Source organism: Balaenoptera physalus (genome assembly GCF_965194825.1).
Source record: "Balaenoptera physalus genome assembly, chromosome: 3".
Classification (NCBI taxonomy): Eukaryota; Metazoa; Chordata; class Mammalia; order Artiodactyla; family Balaenopteridae; genus Balaenoptera; species Balaenoptera physalus.
Window position 1 is genome coordinate 146812838 of NC_138890.1, and position 19139 is coordinate 146831976.

Consider the following 19139-nt stretch of genomic DNA (forward strand, 5'->3'; position numbering starts at 1 on the left):
GTAAAGGCTCTTGTAGTTAAATTAGATATTTTCCCACAAGTATTCCTTTTAGATCATCAGAAGTTTTTGTTTTTTTGTTTTTTTAGTAAATCTCACTCCAGTATTCTAAACTGTGTATGAAGCAAAGAAAGAATGTATTATTCAGAGTACTCTGGATAGAAAAGTAATAATCTTAAAATGTAGACAATATTCACTACCAAATGGAGGTTTAAAAATATTTCAGTTTCTATATATATAATTTCTAGATCAGGTTAATAATCAAAAATAGAAAAAACTGACCTGAAATTTTTATTAATAGTAATATTTCTTTTTTTTAAGGTGTGAATAACAGTGATGAATTATTTGAGAGGTAAATATCTTAAGAATTAATTCACAGTTTTACTTAAAGTTAGGTATAAATTATGTGTTCTGGAAATTTTGTTGTTCATATGTATGTAAACTTCTACACTACATATTTTTTGTGGATTAAAGGAATGTAATTCCCATTGGGAATGGGGTGTTTTAAGATAGCAGTCCCCAACCGTTTTGGCACCAGGGACCGGTTTCTTGGAAGACAGTTTTTCCACAGACATCGGGGCTGGGGGATGGGTATTGTAATGCGAACGGTGGGAAGCGGCAGATGAAGCTTCTCGCTCACCCACCTCTCACCTCTTGCTGCGTGGCCCTGTTCCTAACAGGCCACGGACCGGTAGCAGGGTAGTGGTCCACAGCCCCGGGGTGGGGCCTCCTGTTTTAAGAAACTGAGGATTGTTATATTGTATCCCTTACTGTTCAGCATAGGTCATTAGAATACAGTAGCTTACACTTGCTACATTTTCTTTTACTACGTACGTATTAAATTTCCATAGGCAGGACAGGTTGTTGTCCTAGTTGTCCCAGTTGTCCCCTAGGCCTTATGTTTGCTCCTTTGAGAGTGCATATGAAGTTATCAATTATTGATGATTAGGCTTTTCCACTGAGGATTACTGGAATTAAAGCAATAGAAGGAAATTAGTTATATGTTTATCATTTTTTTGTGTTCATTTATACTCTTGGAGAGCATAGTTTTACATGTTCATTTTTGCTTAATGTAATTAAGTTGTAGATATTGATTTATATCTCTCATACTGCATTTGGGAATGAAGTGTTTCAGTAGATCCACTCCAGATGAGTGAACTGACTGATATTGCAGACATTATCAATGACCTTATAACAAAAGATGGAGTTTCCAGTGAAGAGCTTGGCTTAACAGAACAACAGGCGAGGAGCATCTCCAGGTAATCATTGAATAATTCATTTTTAACCTGCTTAAAATGTTTATGGTTCAAGAATATTTAAAATTGACCATATTTTATGGTTTTTTTTTTACCTCTTTATTGGCGTATAATTGCTTTGCGAGGTTGTGTTAGTTTCTGCTGTACAACAAAGTGAATCAGCTATATGCATACGTATATCCCCATATCCCCTCCCTCTTGAGCTTCCCTCCCACCCTCCCTATCCCACCCCTCTAGGTGGTCACAAAGCATCGAGCTGATCTCCCTGTGCTATGCAGCAGCTTCCCACTAGCTATCTATTTTACATTTGGTAGTGTATATATGTCCATGCCACTCTTTCACTTCATCCCAGCTTACCTTTCCCCCTCCCCGTGTCCTCAAGTCCATTCTCTACGTCTGCTTCTTTACTCCTGCCCTGCCACTTGGTTCATCAGTACCGCTTTCTTAGATTCCATATATATGCGTTAGCGTATGGTATTCGTTTTTCTTTTTCTGACTTACTTCACTCTGTATGACAGACTCTAGGTCCATCCACCTCACTACAAATAACTCAGTTTCGTTCCTTTTTATGGCTGAGTAATATTCCATTGTATATATGTGCCACATCTTCTTTATCCACTCATCTGTCGATGGACACTTAGGTTGCTTCCATGTCCTGGCTACTGTAAATAGAGCTGCAATGAACATTGTGGTCCATGACTCTTTTTGAATTATGGTTTTCTCAGGGTATATGCCCAGTAGTGGGACTGCTGGGTCATAGGGTAGTTCTATTTTTAGTTTTTTAAGGAACCTCCATACTGTTCTCCATAGTGGCTGTATCAATTTACATTCCCACTAACAGTGCAGGAGGGTTCCCTTTTCTCCACACCCTCTTCAGCATTTATTGTTTTAGATTTTTTGATGATAGCCATTCTGACCAGTGTGAGGTGATACCTCACTGTGGTTTTGATTTGCATTTCTCTAATGATTAGTGATGTTGAGAGCATCTTTTCATGTATTTGTTTGCCATCTGTACATTTTCTTTGGAGAAATGTCTATTTAGGTTCTCCGCCCATCTTTGGATTGGGTTGTTTTTTTAATATTGAGCTGCATGAGCTGCTGTATATTTTGGAGATTACTCCTTTGTCAGTTAATTAGTTTGCAAATATTTTCTCCCATTCTGAGGGTTGTCTTTTCGTCTTGTTTATGGTATCCTTTGTTGTGCAAAAGCTTTTAAGCTTCATTAGGTCCCATTTATTTTTGTTTTTATTTTCATTACCGTAGGAGGTGGGTCAATAAGGATCTTGCTGTGATTTATGTCCTAGAGTGTTCTGCCTATGTTTTCCTCTAAGAGTTTTATAGTGTCTGGCCTTACATTTAGGTCTTTAATCCATTTTGAGTTTATTTTTGTGTATGGTGTTAGGGAGTGTTCTAATTTCATTCTTTTACATGTAGCTGTCCAGTTTTCCCTGCACCACTTATTGAAAAGGCTGTCTTTTCTCCATGTATGTTCTTGCCTCCTTTGTCAAAGATAAGGTGACCATATGTGCGTGGGTTTATCTCTGGGCTTTCTATCCTGTTCCATTGATCTGTATTTCTGTTTTTGTGCCAGTACCATATTGTCTTGATTACTGTAGCTTTGTAGTGTAGTCTGAAGTCAGGGAGCCTGATTCCCCCAGCTCCGTTTTTCTTTCTCACGATTGCTTTGGCTATTCGGGGTCTTCTTTGTTTCCATACAAATTGTAAAATTTCTCATTCTAGTTCTGTGAAAAATGGCATTGGTAATTTGATAGGGATTGCATTGAACCTATAGATTGCTTTGGGCAGTATAGTCATTTTCACAACATTGATTCTTCCAATCCAGGAGCATGGTATATCTCTCCATCTGTTTATGTCATCTTTGATTTCTTTCATCAGTGTTTTATAGTTTTCTGAGTACAGGTCTTTTGCCTCCTTAGGTAGGTTTATTCCGAGGTATTTTACTCTTTTTGTTGCGATGGTAAATGGGATTGTTTCCTTAATTTCTCTTTCTGATCTTTCATTGTTAGTGTATACAAATGCCAGAGATTTCTGTGCATTAATGCTGTATCCTGGAAACTTACCAAATTCATTGATTAGTTCCAGTAGTTTTCTGGTGCCATCTTTAGGATTTTCTATGTATAGTATCATGTCATCTGCAAACAGTGACAGTTTTACTTCTTCTTTTCCAGTTGTATTCCTTTTATTTCTTTTTCTTCTCTGATTGCTGTGGCTAGGACTTCCAATACTATGTTGAATAAGAGTGGCGAGAGTGGACATCCTTGTCTTGTTCCTGATCTTAGAGGAAATGCTTTCAGTTTTTCACCATTGAGAATGATGTTTGCTGTGGCTTTATCGTATATGGCCTGTATTATGTTGAGTTAGGTTCCCCCAGTGCCCACTTTCTGGAAAGTTTGTATCATAAATGGGAGTTGAATTTTGTCAGAAGCTTTTCCTGCATCTACTGAGATTATCATATGGTTTTTATTCTTTAATTTGTTAATATGGTGTATCACATTGATTGTTTTGTGTATATTGCAGAATCCTTGCATCCCTGGGATAAATCCCACTTCATCATGGTGTATGATCTTTTTAATCTGTTGCTGGATTCTGTTTGCTAGTATTTTGTTGAGGATTTTTTGTGTCTATATTCATCAGTGATATTGGTCTGTAGTTTTCTTTTTTTGTGATATCTTTGTCTGGTTTTGGTATCAGGGTGACGGTGGTCCCGTAGAACGAGTTTGGGAGTGTTCCTTCCTCTGCAATTTTTTGGAAGAGTTTGAGAAAGATAGGTGTTAAAACTCTTTTCTAAACGTTTGATAGAATTCGCCTGTGAAGCCATCTCTTCCTGGACTTTTGTTTGTTGGAAGATTTTTAATTACAGTTTCAATTTCATTACCTGTGATTGGTCTGTTTATATTTTCTAATTCTTCCTGGTTCAATCTTGGAAAGTTATACCTTTCCAAGAATTTGTCCATTTCTTCCAGGTTGTCCATTCTGTTGGCATACAGTTGCTTGTAGTAGTCCCTTATGATCCTTTGTATTTCTGCAGTGTCAGTTGTAATCTCTCCTTTTTCATTTCTAATTTTATTGATTTGAGTCCTCTCCCTTGTTTTCTTGATGAGTCTGGCTAAGGGTTTATAAATTTTGTTTATCTTCTCTAAGAACCAACTTTTAGTTTTATTGATCTTTGCTATTGTTTTCTTTGTTTCTATTTCATTTATTTCTGCTCTTATATTTATGATTTCTTTCCTTCTACTGACTTTGGGTTTTCTTTGTTCTTCTTTTTCTAGTTGCTTTAGGTGTAAGGTTAGATTGTTTATTTGAGGTTTTGCTTATTTTTTGAGGTGAGCTTGAATTGCTATAAACTTCCCTCTTAGAATTGCTTTTGCTGCATCCCAGAGGTTTTGGATCATCGTGTTTTTGTTGTCATTTGTTTCTAGGTATTTTTTTATTTTTTGATTTCTTCAGTGATCTCTTGGTTATTTAGCAGTGCAGTTTAGCCTCCATGTATTTGTGTTTTTTACCGTTTGTTTTTCCTGTATTTGATTTCTAATTGATTTCTAATTTTCTGATTTTTTAAGAAACAAATTCAAAGCTTAAAATAGATTTTTTTCTTTGTAAATACATTTTGTGATGTGTATGTGTCATTCCTCCCCCTCCTCCAATATATATAGACTGGTTTATTTAACTAATACAGCACATCTGTATCCTTTGAGTTTTCCCAAGGTCTCATCACTCTGAGTACAACATAAATTTAATCCTATTTCTTCTTAGAAGGATTAATGATTTATTTCGTAGTACTTTACCCTAAATATGAACCCTTAGAATACATTTTAAATAGCTTTGCCTTGGAACATTAGGTTAAAATGTTTTTCCTTGTAGCCTTTCCTGGGCCAAGAACTCGTTCCTGATAGAATGAAGGCTGCCTCTTCTACTAATGCTTCTTTGGGATACATATGCCTTTTGGCTTATTCATTCATTGGGGGCTGGTTGGGTAGGGTACCCTCTGCCTGGCATGTACAAAGAGTCCAGTCTCTCAGAAGGAAAGCAGGTGTTCAGTATCAGCCATATCGTCTGTATCCATGACCCATCTTCCAGTTAGGATGGTGTCTTCTTCGCATACTGGGTGATGAGTCTGCCCCAAATCCCCGTCTACAGCACCTGTTTTTTGGGGCCACTCTCAGTACTCTTTGTGTAGAAGCCAAGATGGGATTAGATGTACAAAAGATTTACTGAGAGAAATGCCTGTGAAGGGAAAAATCAGAAGTGGGGCGAGGCATCAGACCCCAATGCAGTTCTGACCGCTGCCTGTGAAGGAGAGAGGGTTGGGTAAGCAATCCCCGAGTATAGTATAGCTCTAAGCGTGTTTCAGCTGGGTCAGTGGTGAGACATCATGCCAATATCGCCCATCAGAGGAGTCCTGTCTCTGTAGATCGGGGCCAGCCACAACATCCCTGCCACGCTCGGTCATTAGCTCGGGTCGGCCCTTGGGAGGTGTGGCCTGGGCAGGAACGTGAGGCCAGATCCAGAGAAGCATCAGTTTAGAAGTCATGTCTGTAGTATAAGTTTTGGAAGTGATTGAGATAGTCCAGAAATAGATTATAAGTGAAGAAATCCAAACCAGAACCTTTAAAGACATTAATATCTCATGGTGAGCAGAGAAGAAAGGCACCAATTTAAGAGGCTGCATCGTGTTTTGAGAGTTAGAGAAAGACCCAGGTAAGAGAGAGTTTAAAGCAGGAAGGAGAAGCCAGTTGTACCAAATTTATAGAGAAGTGCAGTAAGATGAAGACTGAAGAGGCTGTCAGTGACCTGAGATCATTGTCAGTGGATTTCAGGGGACAGGTTGTAGCAAGTTGATTAGACATCATGAGTGTATGACTCTTCAAGATGGGGCAGAATCTGTCCAAAGAAGCAGTATTTAGTTGTGATACTTTTTATCTCCATAACAAATTTAACATCAAGTGATGCCCTGCTGGTTAAATTTCTTAGGATTCAGCATTCCTCTGGTAGACGTCCACAAAGAACTGAGAAGGAGAGAAAAGAGATTCAAGTCTGGATGAAAAGAAAACGAAAAGAAAGAATGGCAGAGTACTTAACTCAGCTAGCAGAGAAGAGAGGGCAAGAACATCATCCTTTCTGCCCCAGGAGCAACCCAGTAAGTCTGCGGTATCCAGGGTAATGGAATTATCACAGAATATCTGTAATTTTTTTCCTGGCAAGTATTCAAGAAAAGGATTAACATAATTTGGATGCATTTTTTTATTTGATAGAAAAGTCAGCATTTTACTTAAGTCTGGAAAAGTTAAGAAATTACCTTAACAAAATGTAGCAGGGAATTCTACAAACCATGTTCTATTGAACTATCTTAAATTATTTTTTCTCTCTGAGGCTAATTATGGCTCTAGCATTTTATTTTATTTTTTATTAATTAATTAATTTATTTATTTGGCTGTGCCAGGTCTTAGTTGCGGCATGCGGGCTCTTAGTTGCTGCGTGTGGGATATAGTTCCCTGAGCAGGGATTGAACCCGGGCCCCCTGCATTGGGAGCACAGAGTCTTAACCACTGGACAGCCAGGGAAGTCCCGTGGCTCTAGCATTTTAACCGAATGAAGAGGTCGAGGGGTTGGGTGACCAGTTGGAGTCACTCCCTTAATTTTCAATGAAAGTCAGTGGCAGTTGAACAACTGTGTGTGTAGTAAAGCTATTTTAAAAATCAATTTTCTCTCCATAAGTTATCTACAAAAAAAATCTATTAAAGTATGGTCCAGTTATGAACCAACAGAACAGTGGCCCTTCTGTGTGTGTGTTTCAACTGTCCTTTAAACTGTCATCTTTCGTTTCCTGAGCCCTGACTATGGACATCACCATGGTCAGGTCAGAAGTGTTTTTCTTCAGAAGGTGAAACAAAGCAGTGTTACTTTGATGATTACATAACTGTGAAACTCACATTTAGATTACACTTGGATTATAGTTTATCTTTTACTTTGTCATCTGAAATAAAATATAATAGCACTTCATTTTTTTTCAGCATCATGAGGGGAACATATTCTGTAAGTGAATTTTCCAGATAAGGTTGTCACATTTCAGCACCAAATGGTGCAAAAGTAGGTGAACTATTATTTAAAGAGTGTAATTTACTTACCTGTGTCTGGAGAGAGCATGCTGATGTTAGGTAACATTTTGTTGATAGCTCTGGGGTCATGGTAATGACCTTCAGGGCTACTCGAAGACCAGAATCTTACAGTGTGTGTGTATATGTGTGCTCTCCACCCCACGGAGGGTGAGTTTGCATATCGCCCTCCCTGTCAGCCAAGCAGATTCCCCAGATGGTTAGAATTGTATCCAAATTTAGAATAAATGAACTCTGAGGGCATTGGGACTGTTTTGTTCATAGACTTTGTGACATCCCCTTCAGTATCGCAGATAATTGTTTATTTTTAGCTTCTATTTGGGTAAAGGTATGCAACTAGTGAGGGGTTAATGTAATTAAAATTTTCGTTTTCATTTTTATCAGAAATCAGTAAGACCTTAAATTATTGTTGACTACTGTATAGGACCTTGAGAAAGTGAATCCATTGTATGTGAAAGGACTTATCCTCATTAGTAATTCAACAGTAACTCTTAATGTTCTGGAATAAGACACATATAGCTGATGTTGGCCAGTTTACCCCATGGTGCATAAGTTTTGAAGAGTTTACAAGTCACAATGAACCCACTATAGTAGGTTTCTGGTAAACATTTTAAAACATTAAAGTGATGGTTTTAAATGTCTGACTCATTTCTGCTTTTATCAACCAAGCTCTTGGTGAGATTAATCATAAGACAGAGTACAAAGTATGGGTGTCTCCATCCTTAAAACTTTCCTATTTTCCATTTTAAATGCAGCTGATAAGGCTCTCTCCTTTTGAGAAAATACATTAGTTTAACTACTAAAATAGACTTTGCATTCCATTTATTAAATTGGATTTTATTTTAATTACATGATGCTTTAATTTAACATTTTCATATTTTGTGCTGGGGTAGGAAGCTTCATCAAATATGACAGTGTTTTGTACTGTTTCCTAAATAACAAAATTATGTTTTAACTTCCTATTAAAACATATTAGTGGAATTTTCATGTTTTCCAAGGGTCATAATGGTTTAATTATTTGAACTGAACAGTAATGAACTAACTGGTTATTTCTTGTGCAGTTTTACATGACCTCAAGGGAAATCAGGCTGAGACAAAAGATGAAGCACGAAAAAGACAGGTGAGTTTGGTGGTTGCACCCTGATCATTCTCTCTCTTGCTTGCTCACTCGAGGCCATAGATAATGCCTTAGGGATTCTGGTTTGCACAGTAGTCCCTTTTTTGTTGATAAACAGAAATTTATGGGAGCTAACTGCAAGGAAAATAATTATACTCCAATAGCCTTTTTTGGAATTTGCTTTCAAATATTATTTATTCCATTCAATTTTTATACCTTATTTTTGCTATTCCCCTCCCTCTCCCAATCCAGACATGTATGTGCATTTTGAAAATACCCCAAAGGCCATAACTACAGATGCCTTTAATAATACCTCCTAATGGTTTTCAGAAATCTGAAATTTGAATTTGTGTTGAAATGCATTGAAGAAAATAAATGCTAGGTGGTCTTTGAACACTATGTTCCCTCTAGAAATATGAACTGAAAGTGACTCTTTTACTAAATGTTTAATTCTTTCTCTAAAGATTGCTACTCTCTGACCACTATAGTCGTCGAATCTCACAAGCATACAGTCTGATGAATGAACTGTTATCTGAATCAGTACAGCTTCCAGCAACTGCACAGAAACCATTGCCTAACAAACCCAGACCTGCTCAAATTCCCAGAAGGCAACGCTCCCTTTCTCCAAGAGGGTAAGACAAGGTTTGGCACGTCATTTGGCAAGGTTATGTCAAGCGTGATAAGTGTGAAGCGCTGTTGTGACTCACGTTCAGTGGACTTGTTCTGAATTATGATAATAAAGTGAAGGGGAAAATGGTGCCATAATTATGAGGTCTTCATTAGTTTTAATCACCAAGGAAAAAGACAAAAATGGCATTAAATCTCTAATTAAGATATAACAAAGCACTTCTGTATGCCTAATACAATTTTTATATCCATTCAATCCTGTTGTCTTCTTTTCTGTAGTTTTTGTTAATAATTCCTTGTGTAATTTGCCTCCTAACTGCTCCCCTGTTTCTCTACTTGGCTCCATTCTTGTAGAAACAGACAGTCATCACCAGCTTACCACTTCTTCCTCTTCTTCCCACCCAGTTGTTGCTGATTCAATTGTAGATACTGTTATATGTTTCTTCTTAAATTAATGACCTGCATTAGGTTTGGATATTAGTTCATTAGGCAAGAATTAATTAAACATAGATACTAAAGAAAAGTAACCAAGTGTAAAGTTTCTTATATATGGCAAACAAACACAGAATTATATTTGTTAATGACCCATAAGGAGGAAATGAACTGCCAGTATAGTGTTGTTAAAAATTACCACCTTTGACAAAATAATTGATTAGGATTGTAAACATAATCACGTAACTTAAGAGCCTAGAGGAAATGCTACCCGACACAAAGCTAGACGTAATCAGATTACTTGTGTGTGTGACATTTGGGATGTAATCAAAAGAGCAGAGACTCTCCTTGAATATTTCCTAGAATAATGCATGGTATTTAATACATAAATAACTGCCAAATGTATAGAGCATTTGAAATGGATAGAGAGATAAAAACAATTTCTTTGGGAAAAAATGAGTGAAGTTTGAGATATGAGGAGAATTATATACTAAACGCATCACTGAGGTACAAAATGAATGTATTAATCTGAACTGGAATTTACATCTTTTGAAATATCGTAGTTTATCACTGATAGAAGATTCTAGGAATATAATAACTGTGTAATTTCTATTTTAGAGAGAATCGACATGATCACAATTTTCCAATACATAGACCTGGAAAAGTCAGATATATATCCATCAAACCAAGTTATACCCAAAAGGGGAGACCTTTGGGGCAGACTCAAGGCTCACCTTGGCCATGTGGTAAGACTTAAAACTTTTTTTTTTATCTTGTGTAATTTGGACCTATTCTTTCTTGTCTCCAAAGTTGTGTTTTCATTAGTAAAAGTTGTAAATCTTAGTGAAAAGCAGTTTCTATTTCAGCAGAATGCAAGGGATTGATAAAGAGTTAGCAGTACTGGGATTTTGTTCTATTGCTTTGAAATGAGAAGACCCTAGGGATCTTTTTAAACTAATGGCCTTTTTGTAATAGAATTTGAACAGTCAATTCTGTGTGATACAACTTATTTGGGAATCTATTTCTTTTGTGTGGCTGAAGATGTAGGCATTTTTACAAATCAAGTTCTGATAGATTTCAGGATGGATATATCATAGAGTAGGAATAGAACAGGTGCAGGTTGAAATAATATCGTTTTTACCCTTTTTGAATATTCTTTTCCACATTTGAAGATATAGTATGTTATTCATTACTAGCCTTCCTTTAGTTTATTTTGTCATATTTGGGTTTTGATTACTAAAGTAAAACATACTTATTTGTTTAAAAATGTATAATCATAGTTAACATGTAGTATACATATATACAGCTAAGAATGTATAATAATAACTAATGTGCCAGGTTCCATTTAAGCACTTGAATTACAACTCTGCGAGAAAGGTACTATTATGTTCCCATTTTAAACAAGAGAAGGCCAAGGCAGAGAAAGTTGAAATAACTGCCTAAGATCAGATATCTAGGAAGTGGTAGAGTCTAGATTTAAACCCAGTCTGGGTCTAGAGCCTCCACACCTAGAACCTGAACTTTAGTATGCACGTTAACTGAGAAAATTGAAGTATCCATATATTGCAGTCTTTTTGATGAAACTTTATAGTTTGGTTAACTCTTGCTTTTGATTGATGAATTATAATAAGAAAACACTGTCCTTTTTTAAACTAGAATTTCAAAATAGTAACCATTTAAAAAAATTTTTAAGTTTTATTTTATACCTGATACATTTACCAAAATTAAATAAAAGAAATATCCAAAATTGGAAAAGATTTTAAACTTCAATCATGGTTTCTTAATGTCAGATGGAAAAGTCTTGGATTATGTGGAAATATGTCTTTTCCTTGGACCTGCCCAATGTCAGGCCTGTATTGTTACCTTGCACTTGGCTGGGCTGAGGCCTTGGCCCTCTGTGGTCCCCTTACCTGTCCTTGCTGAGCTGTGCTTGATGAGGTGCTGCTGCTGCCCAGGGACTCAGAAGTCCTCAGTGACCCGTACCCCACACAGATGAGTCCACACCCTCTCCCTGGCCTTTAAGGTGTCCTCCCCTTCTGCCTCCTTAGCCTCCTTTCCGCGTGTAATCCGGATGACCCATAGCACTTGCAGGCTTGTTCTCCAGACACGTGCCGTGCGCTCCCGTTCCTGCCTTGAAAATTTCCCGTATACCTTAAATGCCTCCCCTCCGTGTCTTGGAAGACATCCCTAATTTTAATTCTTTAGCTCTTCCAACCCAGTGTAATGAATTTTAACATCCATATTTTCATTTTTTTTATTAACATATTTCCATATATATTTCCATACAAATACAAGATTTTTAGAAATTTCATGTAATGTCTGAAACATTTATATTAACATATTTCCATACAAATAACCCAAAAAAGTTTAGTATTAGTTGTTTTGTTTGTTTGTTTTTTTATACTGTAGGTTCTTATTAGGCATCAATTTTATACACATCAGTGTATACATGTCAATCCCAATCGCCCAATTCAGCACACCACCATCCCCACCCCACCGCAGTTTTCCCCCCTTGGTGTCCATATGTCCATTCTCTACATCTGTGTCTCAACTTCTGCCCTGCAAACCGGCTCATCTGTACCATTTTTCTAGGTTCCACATACATGCATTAATATACGATATTTGTTTTTCTCTTTCTGACTTAACTTCACTCTGTATGACAGTCTCTAGATCCATCCACTTCTCAGAAATGACTCAATTTCGTTCCTTTTTATGGCTGAGTAATATTCCATTGTATATATGTACCACATCTTCTTTATCTATTCATCTGACAATGGGCATTTAGGTTGCTTCCATGACCTGGCTATTGTAAATAGTGCTGCAATGAACATTGGGGTGCATGTGTCTTTTTGAATTACAGTTTTCTCTGGGTATATGCCCAGTAGTGGGATTGCTGGGTCATATGGTAATTCTATTTTTAGTTTTTTAAGGAACCTCCATATTGTTCTCCATAGTGGCTGTATCAATTTACATTCCCACCGACAGTGCAAGAGGGTTCCCTTTTCTCCACACCCTCTCCAGCATTTGTTGTTTGTAGATTTTCTGATGATGCCCATTCTAACAGGAGTGAGGTGATACCTCATTGTAGTTTTGATTTGCATTTCTCTAATAATTAGTGATGTTGAGCATCTTTTCATGTGCTTCGTGGCCGTCTGTATGGCTTCTTTGGAGAAATGTCTATTTAGGTCTTCTGCCCATTTTTGGATTGGGGTGTTTGTTTCTTTGATATTGAGCTGAATGAGCTGTTTATATATTTTGGAGATTAATCCTTTGTCCGTTGATTCGTTTGCAAATATTTTCTCCCATTCTGAGAGTTGTCTTTTCGTCTTGTTTATGGTTTCCTTTGCTGTGCAAAAGCTTTGAAGTTTCATTAGGTCCCATTTGTTTATTTTTGTTTTTATTTCCATTACTCTAGGAGGTGGATCAAAAAAGATCTTGCTTGGATTTATGTCAAAGAGTGTTCTTCCTATGTTTTCCTCTAAGAGTTTTATAGTGTCCAGTCTTATATTTAGGTCTCTAATCCATTTTGAGTTTATTTTTGTGTATGGTGTTAGGGAGTATTCTAATTTCATTCTTTTACATGTAGCTGTCCAGTTTTCCCAGCACCACTTGTTGAAGAGACTGTCTTTTCTCCAATGTATAGTCTTGCCTCCTTTGTCATAGATTAGTTGACCATAGGTGCGTGGGTTAATCTCTGGGCTTTCTATCTTGTTCCATTGATCTATGTTTCTGTTTTTGTGCCAGTACCATATTGTCTTGATTACTGTAGCTTTGTAGTATAGTCTGAAGTCAGGGAGTCTGATTCTTCCAGCTCCATTTTTTTGCCTCAAGACTGCTTTGGCTATTCGGGGTCTTTTGTGTCTCCATACAAATTTTAAGATGATTTGTTCTAGCTCCGTAAAAAATGCCATTGGTAATTTGATAGGGATTGCATTGAATCTGTAGATTGCTTTGGGTAGTATAGTCATTTTCACAATGTTGATTCTTCCAATCCAAGAACATGGTATATCTCTCCATCTGTTGGTATCATCTTTAATTTCTTTCATCAGTGTCTTATAGTTTTCTGCATACAGGTCTTTTGTCTCCCTAGGTAGGTTTATTCCTAGGTATTTTATTCTTTTTGTTGCAATGGTAAATGGGAGTGTTTCCATAATTTCTCTTTCAGATTTTTCATCATTAGTGTATAGGAATGCAAGAGATTTCTGTGCATTAATTTTGTATCCTGCAACTTTACCATATTCATTAATTAGCTCTAGCAGTTTTCTGGTGGCAGTTTTAGGATTCTCTATGTATAGTATCATGTCATCCGCAAACAGTGACAGTTTTACTTCTTCTTTTCCAATTTGTATTCCTTTTATTTCTTTTTCTTCTCTGATTGCCGTGGCTAGGACTTCCAGAACTATGTTGAATAATAGTGGTGAGAGTGGACATCCTTGTCTCGTTCCTGATCTTAGAGGAAATGCTTTCAGTTTTTCACCATTGAGAATGATGTTTGCTGTGGGTTTGTCATATATGGCCTTTATTATGTTGAGGTAGGTTCCCTCTATGCCCACTTTCTGGAGAGTTTTTATCATAAATAGGTGTTGAATTTTGTCAAAAGCTTTTTCTGCATCTATTGAGATGATCATATGGTTTTTCTCCTTCAGTTTGTTAATATGGTGTATCACATTGATTGATTTGCGTATATTGAAGAATCCTTGCATCCCTGGGATAAATCCCACTTGATCGTGGTGTATGATCCTTTTAATGTGTTGTTGGATTCTGTTTGCTAGTATTTTGTTGAGGATTTTTGCATCTATATTCATCAGTGATATTGGTCTGTAATTTTCTTTTTTTGTAGTGTCTTTGTCTGGTTTTGGTATCAGGGTGATGGTGGCCTCATGGAATGAGTTTGGGAGTGTTCCTTCCTCTGCAATTTTTTGGAAGAGTTTGAGAAGGATAGGTGTTAGCTCTTCTCTAAACGTTTGATAGAATTCACCTGTGAAGCTATCTGGTCCTGGACTTTTGTTTGCTGGAAGATTTTTAGTCACAGTTTCAATTTCATTACTTGTGATTGGTCTGTTCATATTTTCTGTTTCTTCCTGGTTCAGTCTTGGAAGGTTATACCTTTCTAAGAATTTGTCCATTTCTTCCAGGTTGTCCATTTTATTGGCATAGAGTTGCTGGTAGTAGTCTCTTAGGATGCTTTGTATATCTGCGGTGTCTGTTGTAACTTCTCCTTTTTCATTTCTAATTTTATTGATTTGAGTCCTCTCCCTCTTTTTCTTGATGAGTCTGGCTAATGGCTTATCAATTTTGTTTATCTTCTCAAAGAACCAACTTTTAGTTTTATTGATGTTTGCTATTGTTTTCTTTGTTTCTATTTCATTTATTTCTGCTCTGATCTTTATGATTTCTTTCCTTCTGCTAACTTTGGGTTTTGTTTGTTCTTCTTTCTCTAGTTTCTTTAGGTGTAAGGTTAGATTGTTTACTTGAGATTTTTCTTGTTTCTTTAGGTAGGCTTGTATAGCTATAAACTTCCCTCTTAGAACTGCTTTCGCTGCATCCCATAGGTTTTGGGTCGTCGTGTTTTCATTGTCATTTGTGTCTAGGTATTTTTTTATTTCTTTGATTTCTTCAGTGTTCTCTTGGTTATTTAGTAACGTATTGTTTAGCCTCCATGTGTTTGTCTTTTTTACGTTTTTTTCTCTGTAATTCATTTCTAATCTCATAGCGTTGTGGTCAGAAAAGATGCTTGATATGATTTCAATTTTCTTAAATTTACTGAGGCTTGATTTGTGACCCAAGATGTGATCTATCCTGGAGAATGTTCCGTGCGCACTTGAGAAGAACGTGTAATCTGCTGTTTTTGTATGGAATGTCCTATATATATCAATTAAATCTATCTGGTCTATTGTGTCATTTAAAGCTTCTGTTTCCTTATTTATTTTCATTTTGGATGATCTGTCCATTGGTGTAAGTGAGGTGTTAAAGTCCCCCACTATGATTGTGTTACTGTCAATTTCTTCTTTTATAGCTGTTAGCAGTTGCCTTATGTATTGGGGTGCTCCTATGTTGGGTGCATATATATTTATAATGGTTATATCTTCTTCTTGGATTGTTCCGTGTGCACTTGAGAAGAAAGTGTAGGGACTTCCGTGGTGGCACAGTGGTTAAGAGTCTGCCTGCCAATGCAGTGGACACAGTTCGATCCCTGGTCCAGGAAGATCCCACATGCCGCAGAGCAACTAAGCCCATGCGCCACAACTACTGAGCCTGTGCTCTAGAGCCCGCAAGCCTCAACTGCTGAAGCCCATGTTTCACACCTACTGAAGCCCATGTGCCTAGAGGCCGTGCTCTGCAACAAAGAGAAGCCACTGCAGTGAGAAGCCTGTGCACCTCAACGAGGAGTAGCCCCCGCTCTCTGCAACTAGACAAAGCCTGCACTCAGCAATGAAGACCCAACACAGCCAAAAGTAAAAAATAAATAAATAAATAAATTTATAAAAAATAAAAAAACGAAAGTGTAATCTGCTGTTTTTGGATGGAATGTCCTATAAGTATCATCAATTAAATCTGTCTGGTCTATTGTGGCATTTAAAGCTTGTGTTTCCTTCTTTATTTCCTATCTGGACGATCTGTCCATTGGTGTCAGTGAGGTGTTAAAGTCCCCCACTATTACTGTTACTGTCAATTTCCTCATTTATAGCTGTTAGCATTTGCCTTATGTATTGAGGTGCTCCTATGTTGGGTGCACATATATTTATAGTTGTATATCTTCTTCCTGGATTGATCCCTTGACCATTACGTAGTGTCCTTCCTTGTCTCTTGTACCATTCTTTATTTTAAAGTCTATTTTATCTGATATGAGTATTGCTACTCCAGCTTTCTTTTGATTTCCATTTGCATGGAATATCTTTTTCCATCCCCTCACTTTCAGTCTGTATGTGTGCCTAGGTCTGAAGTGGGTCTCTTGTAGACAGCATATATATGGGTCTTGTTTTTGTATCCATTCAGTGAGCCTGTGTCTCCTGGTTGGAGCATTTAATCCATTCACCTTTAAGGTAATTATCGATATGTTTGTTCCTAATACCATTTTCTTAATTGTTTGTTTTGGGTTTGTTTTCATAGGTCCTTTTCTTGTCTTGTGTTTACCACTTAAGAGAAGTTCCTTTAGCATTTGTTGTAGAGCTGGTTTGGCGGTGCTGAATTCTCTTATCTTTTGCTTGTCTGTAAAGCTTTTGATTTCTCCCTCAAAGCTGAAAGAGATCCTTGCCGGGTAGAGTAATCTTGGTTGTAGGTTCTTCCCTTTCATCACTTTAAATATATCGTGCCACTCCCTTCTGGCTTGTAGAGTTTCTGCTGAGAAATCAGCTGTTAACCTTATGGGAGTACCCTTGTATGTTATTTTTCATTTTTCCCTTTTTGCTTTTAATAATTTTTCTTTGTCTCTAATTATTGTCAATTTGATTGCTGTGTGTCTTGACGTGTTTCTCCTTGGGTTTATCCTGCCTGGGACTCTCTGCACTTCCTGGACTTGAGTGGCTATTTCCTTTCCCATGTTAGGGAACTTTTTGACTATAATCTCTTCAAATATTTTCTCTGGTCCTTTCTCTCTCTCTTCTCCTTCTGGGACCCCTATAATGCGAATGTTGTTGCGTTTAATGTTGTCCCAGAGGTCTCTTAGGCTGTCTTTATCTCTTTTCATTCTTTTTTCTGTTCCACCACATTGAATTCCACCATTCTGTCTTCCAGGTCACTTATCCATTCTTCTGGGTCAGTTATTCTGCTATTGATACCTTCTAGAATATTTTCATTTCAGTTATTGTATTGTTCATCTCTGTTTGTTCGTTCTTTAGTTCTTCTAGGTGTTTGTTCTTTAATTCTTCTAGGTCTTTGTTAAACATTTCTTGCATCTTCTCGACCTTTGCCTCCATTCTTCTTCCGAGGTCCTGGATAATCTTCACTGTCATTATTCTGAATTCTTTTTCTGGAAGGTGGCCTATCTCCACTTCATTTAGTTCTTTTTCTGGTGTTTTATCTTGTTCCTTCATCTGGTACATAGTCCTCTGCCTTTTCATTTTGTCTAACTTTCTGTGAATGTGGTTTTCATTCCACAGGCTGTGGGGTTGTAGTTCTTTTTGCTTCTGCTGTCTGCCCTCTGGTGGATGAGGCTATCTAAGAGGCTTGTGCAAATTTCCTGATGGGAGGGACTGGTGGTGGGTAGAGCTGGGTGTTGATCTGTTGGGCAGAGATCAGTAAAACTTTAATACGCTTGTTTGCTGATGGGTGGGGCTGAGTTCCCTCCCTGTTGCTTGGCCTGAGGTGACCCAGCACTGGAGCCTACAGGCTCTTTAATGGGGCTAATGGCGGACTCCAGGAAGGCTCATGCCAAGGAGTACTTTCCAGAACTTCTGCTGACAGTGTCCTTGTCCCCGCGGTGAGCCACAGCTGTCCCCCGCCTCTGCAGGAGACCCTCCAACACTAGCAGGTAGGTCTGATTCAGTCTCCTAGGGGGTCACTGCTCCTTCCCCCTGGGTCGTGGTGCGCACATTACTTTGTGCCCTCCAGGAGTGGAGTCTCTGTTTCCCCCAGTTCTTTTGAAGTCCTGGAATCAAATCCCGCTAGACTTCAAAGTCGATTCTCTGGGAATTCCTCCTCCTGGTGCCAGACCCCCAGGTTGGGAAGACTGACGTGGGGCTCAGAACCTTCACTCCAGTGGGTGGACTTCTGTGGTATAATTGTTCTCCAGTTTGTGAGTTGCCCACCCAGTGGTTATGGGATTTGACTTTATTGTGATTGCACCTCTCCTACCGTCTCATTGCACCTTCTCCTTTGTCTTTGGATGTGGGGTATCTATCTTTTTTGGTGAGTTCCAGTGTCTTCCTGTCGATGATCGTTCAGCAGTTAGTTGTGATTCCGGTGCTCTCGCAAGAGGGAATGAGCACACGTCCTTCTACTCCGCCATCTCGAACCAATCTTGGTTACCATTACTTTTAAAATCAAAAGAGGTGGCCAGAGGAGATGGAGTCAAGATGGCAGAGAAGAACGTTTGCTCACCTCTTCTTAGGAAAGCATCAAAATAACAACTGCTGAACGACCATAGACCAAAAAAAAAAAAACCCACTGGAACCTACCATAAAGGATATCCTACATCCAAAGAAGCCACAGTGAGACAGCAGGAGGGGCACAATTGCGATAAAATCAAATCCCACAAAATTTGGGTGACCCACAAAATGGAAAATAATTATACCACAGAAGCTCTCCCACAACAGTGAAAGTTCTGAGCCCCACGTTAGGCTCCCCGGCCTGGGGGTCTGGCAACCGGAATAGGAGCCCCCAGAGAATCTGGCTTTGAAGGCTAGTGGGGTTTGATCGCAGGAATTCCACAGGACTGGGAGAAACAGAAACTCCTCTATTGGAGGGTACACACAAGGTCTTGTGCGTACCAGGACCCAGGGAAAAAAGCAGTGACCTCAAAAGAGCCTGGGCCAGACCTACCTGCTCGTATTGGACTGTCTCCTGCAGAGGTGGTGGTGGGGCAGCTGTGGCTCAGTGCAGTGACAAGACACAGTGGTGGTTCTGGGGAGTACTCTT

At 38.2% G+C, this 19139-nt stretch overlaps 1 protein-coding gene across 9 annotated transcripts in view; it reads left to right on the forward strand.

Annotated features, from left to right (window-relative positions):
• Positions 1-19139, forward strand: part of CPLANE1 (ciliogenesis and planar polarity effector complex subunit 1) — a 124129-nt gene that overhangs the window by 97344 nt on the left and 7646 nt on the right. For all 9 annotated transcript variants that reach the window (XM_082453636.1, XM_082453638.1, XM_082453637.1 and 6 more), the window contains 6 exons: positions 319-349; positions 1125-1256; positions 6246-6411; positions 8449-8507; positions 8969-9136; positions 10182-10309. In XM_082453636.1, coding sequence (XP_082309762.1) covers positions 319-349; positions 1125-1256; positions 6246-6411; positions 8449-8507; positions 8969-9136; positions 10182-10309 — 684 coding nt within the window. The remainder of the gene's footprint in view (positions 1-318; positions 350-1124; positions 1257-6245; positions 6412-8448; positions 8508-8968; positions 9137-10181; positions 10310-19139) is intronic.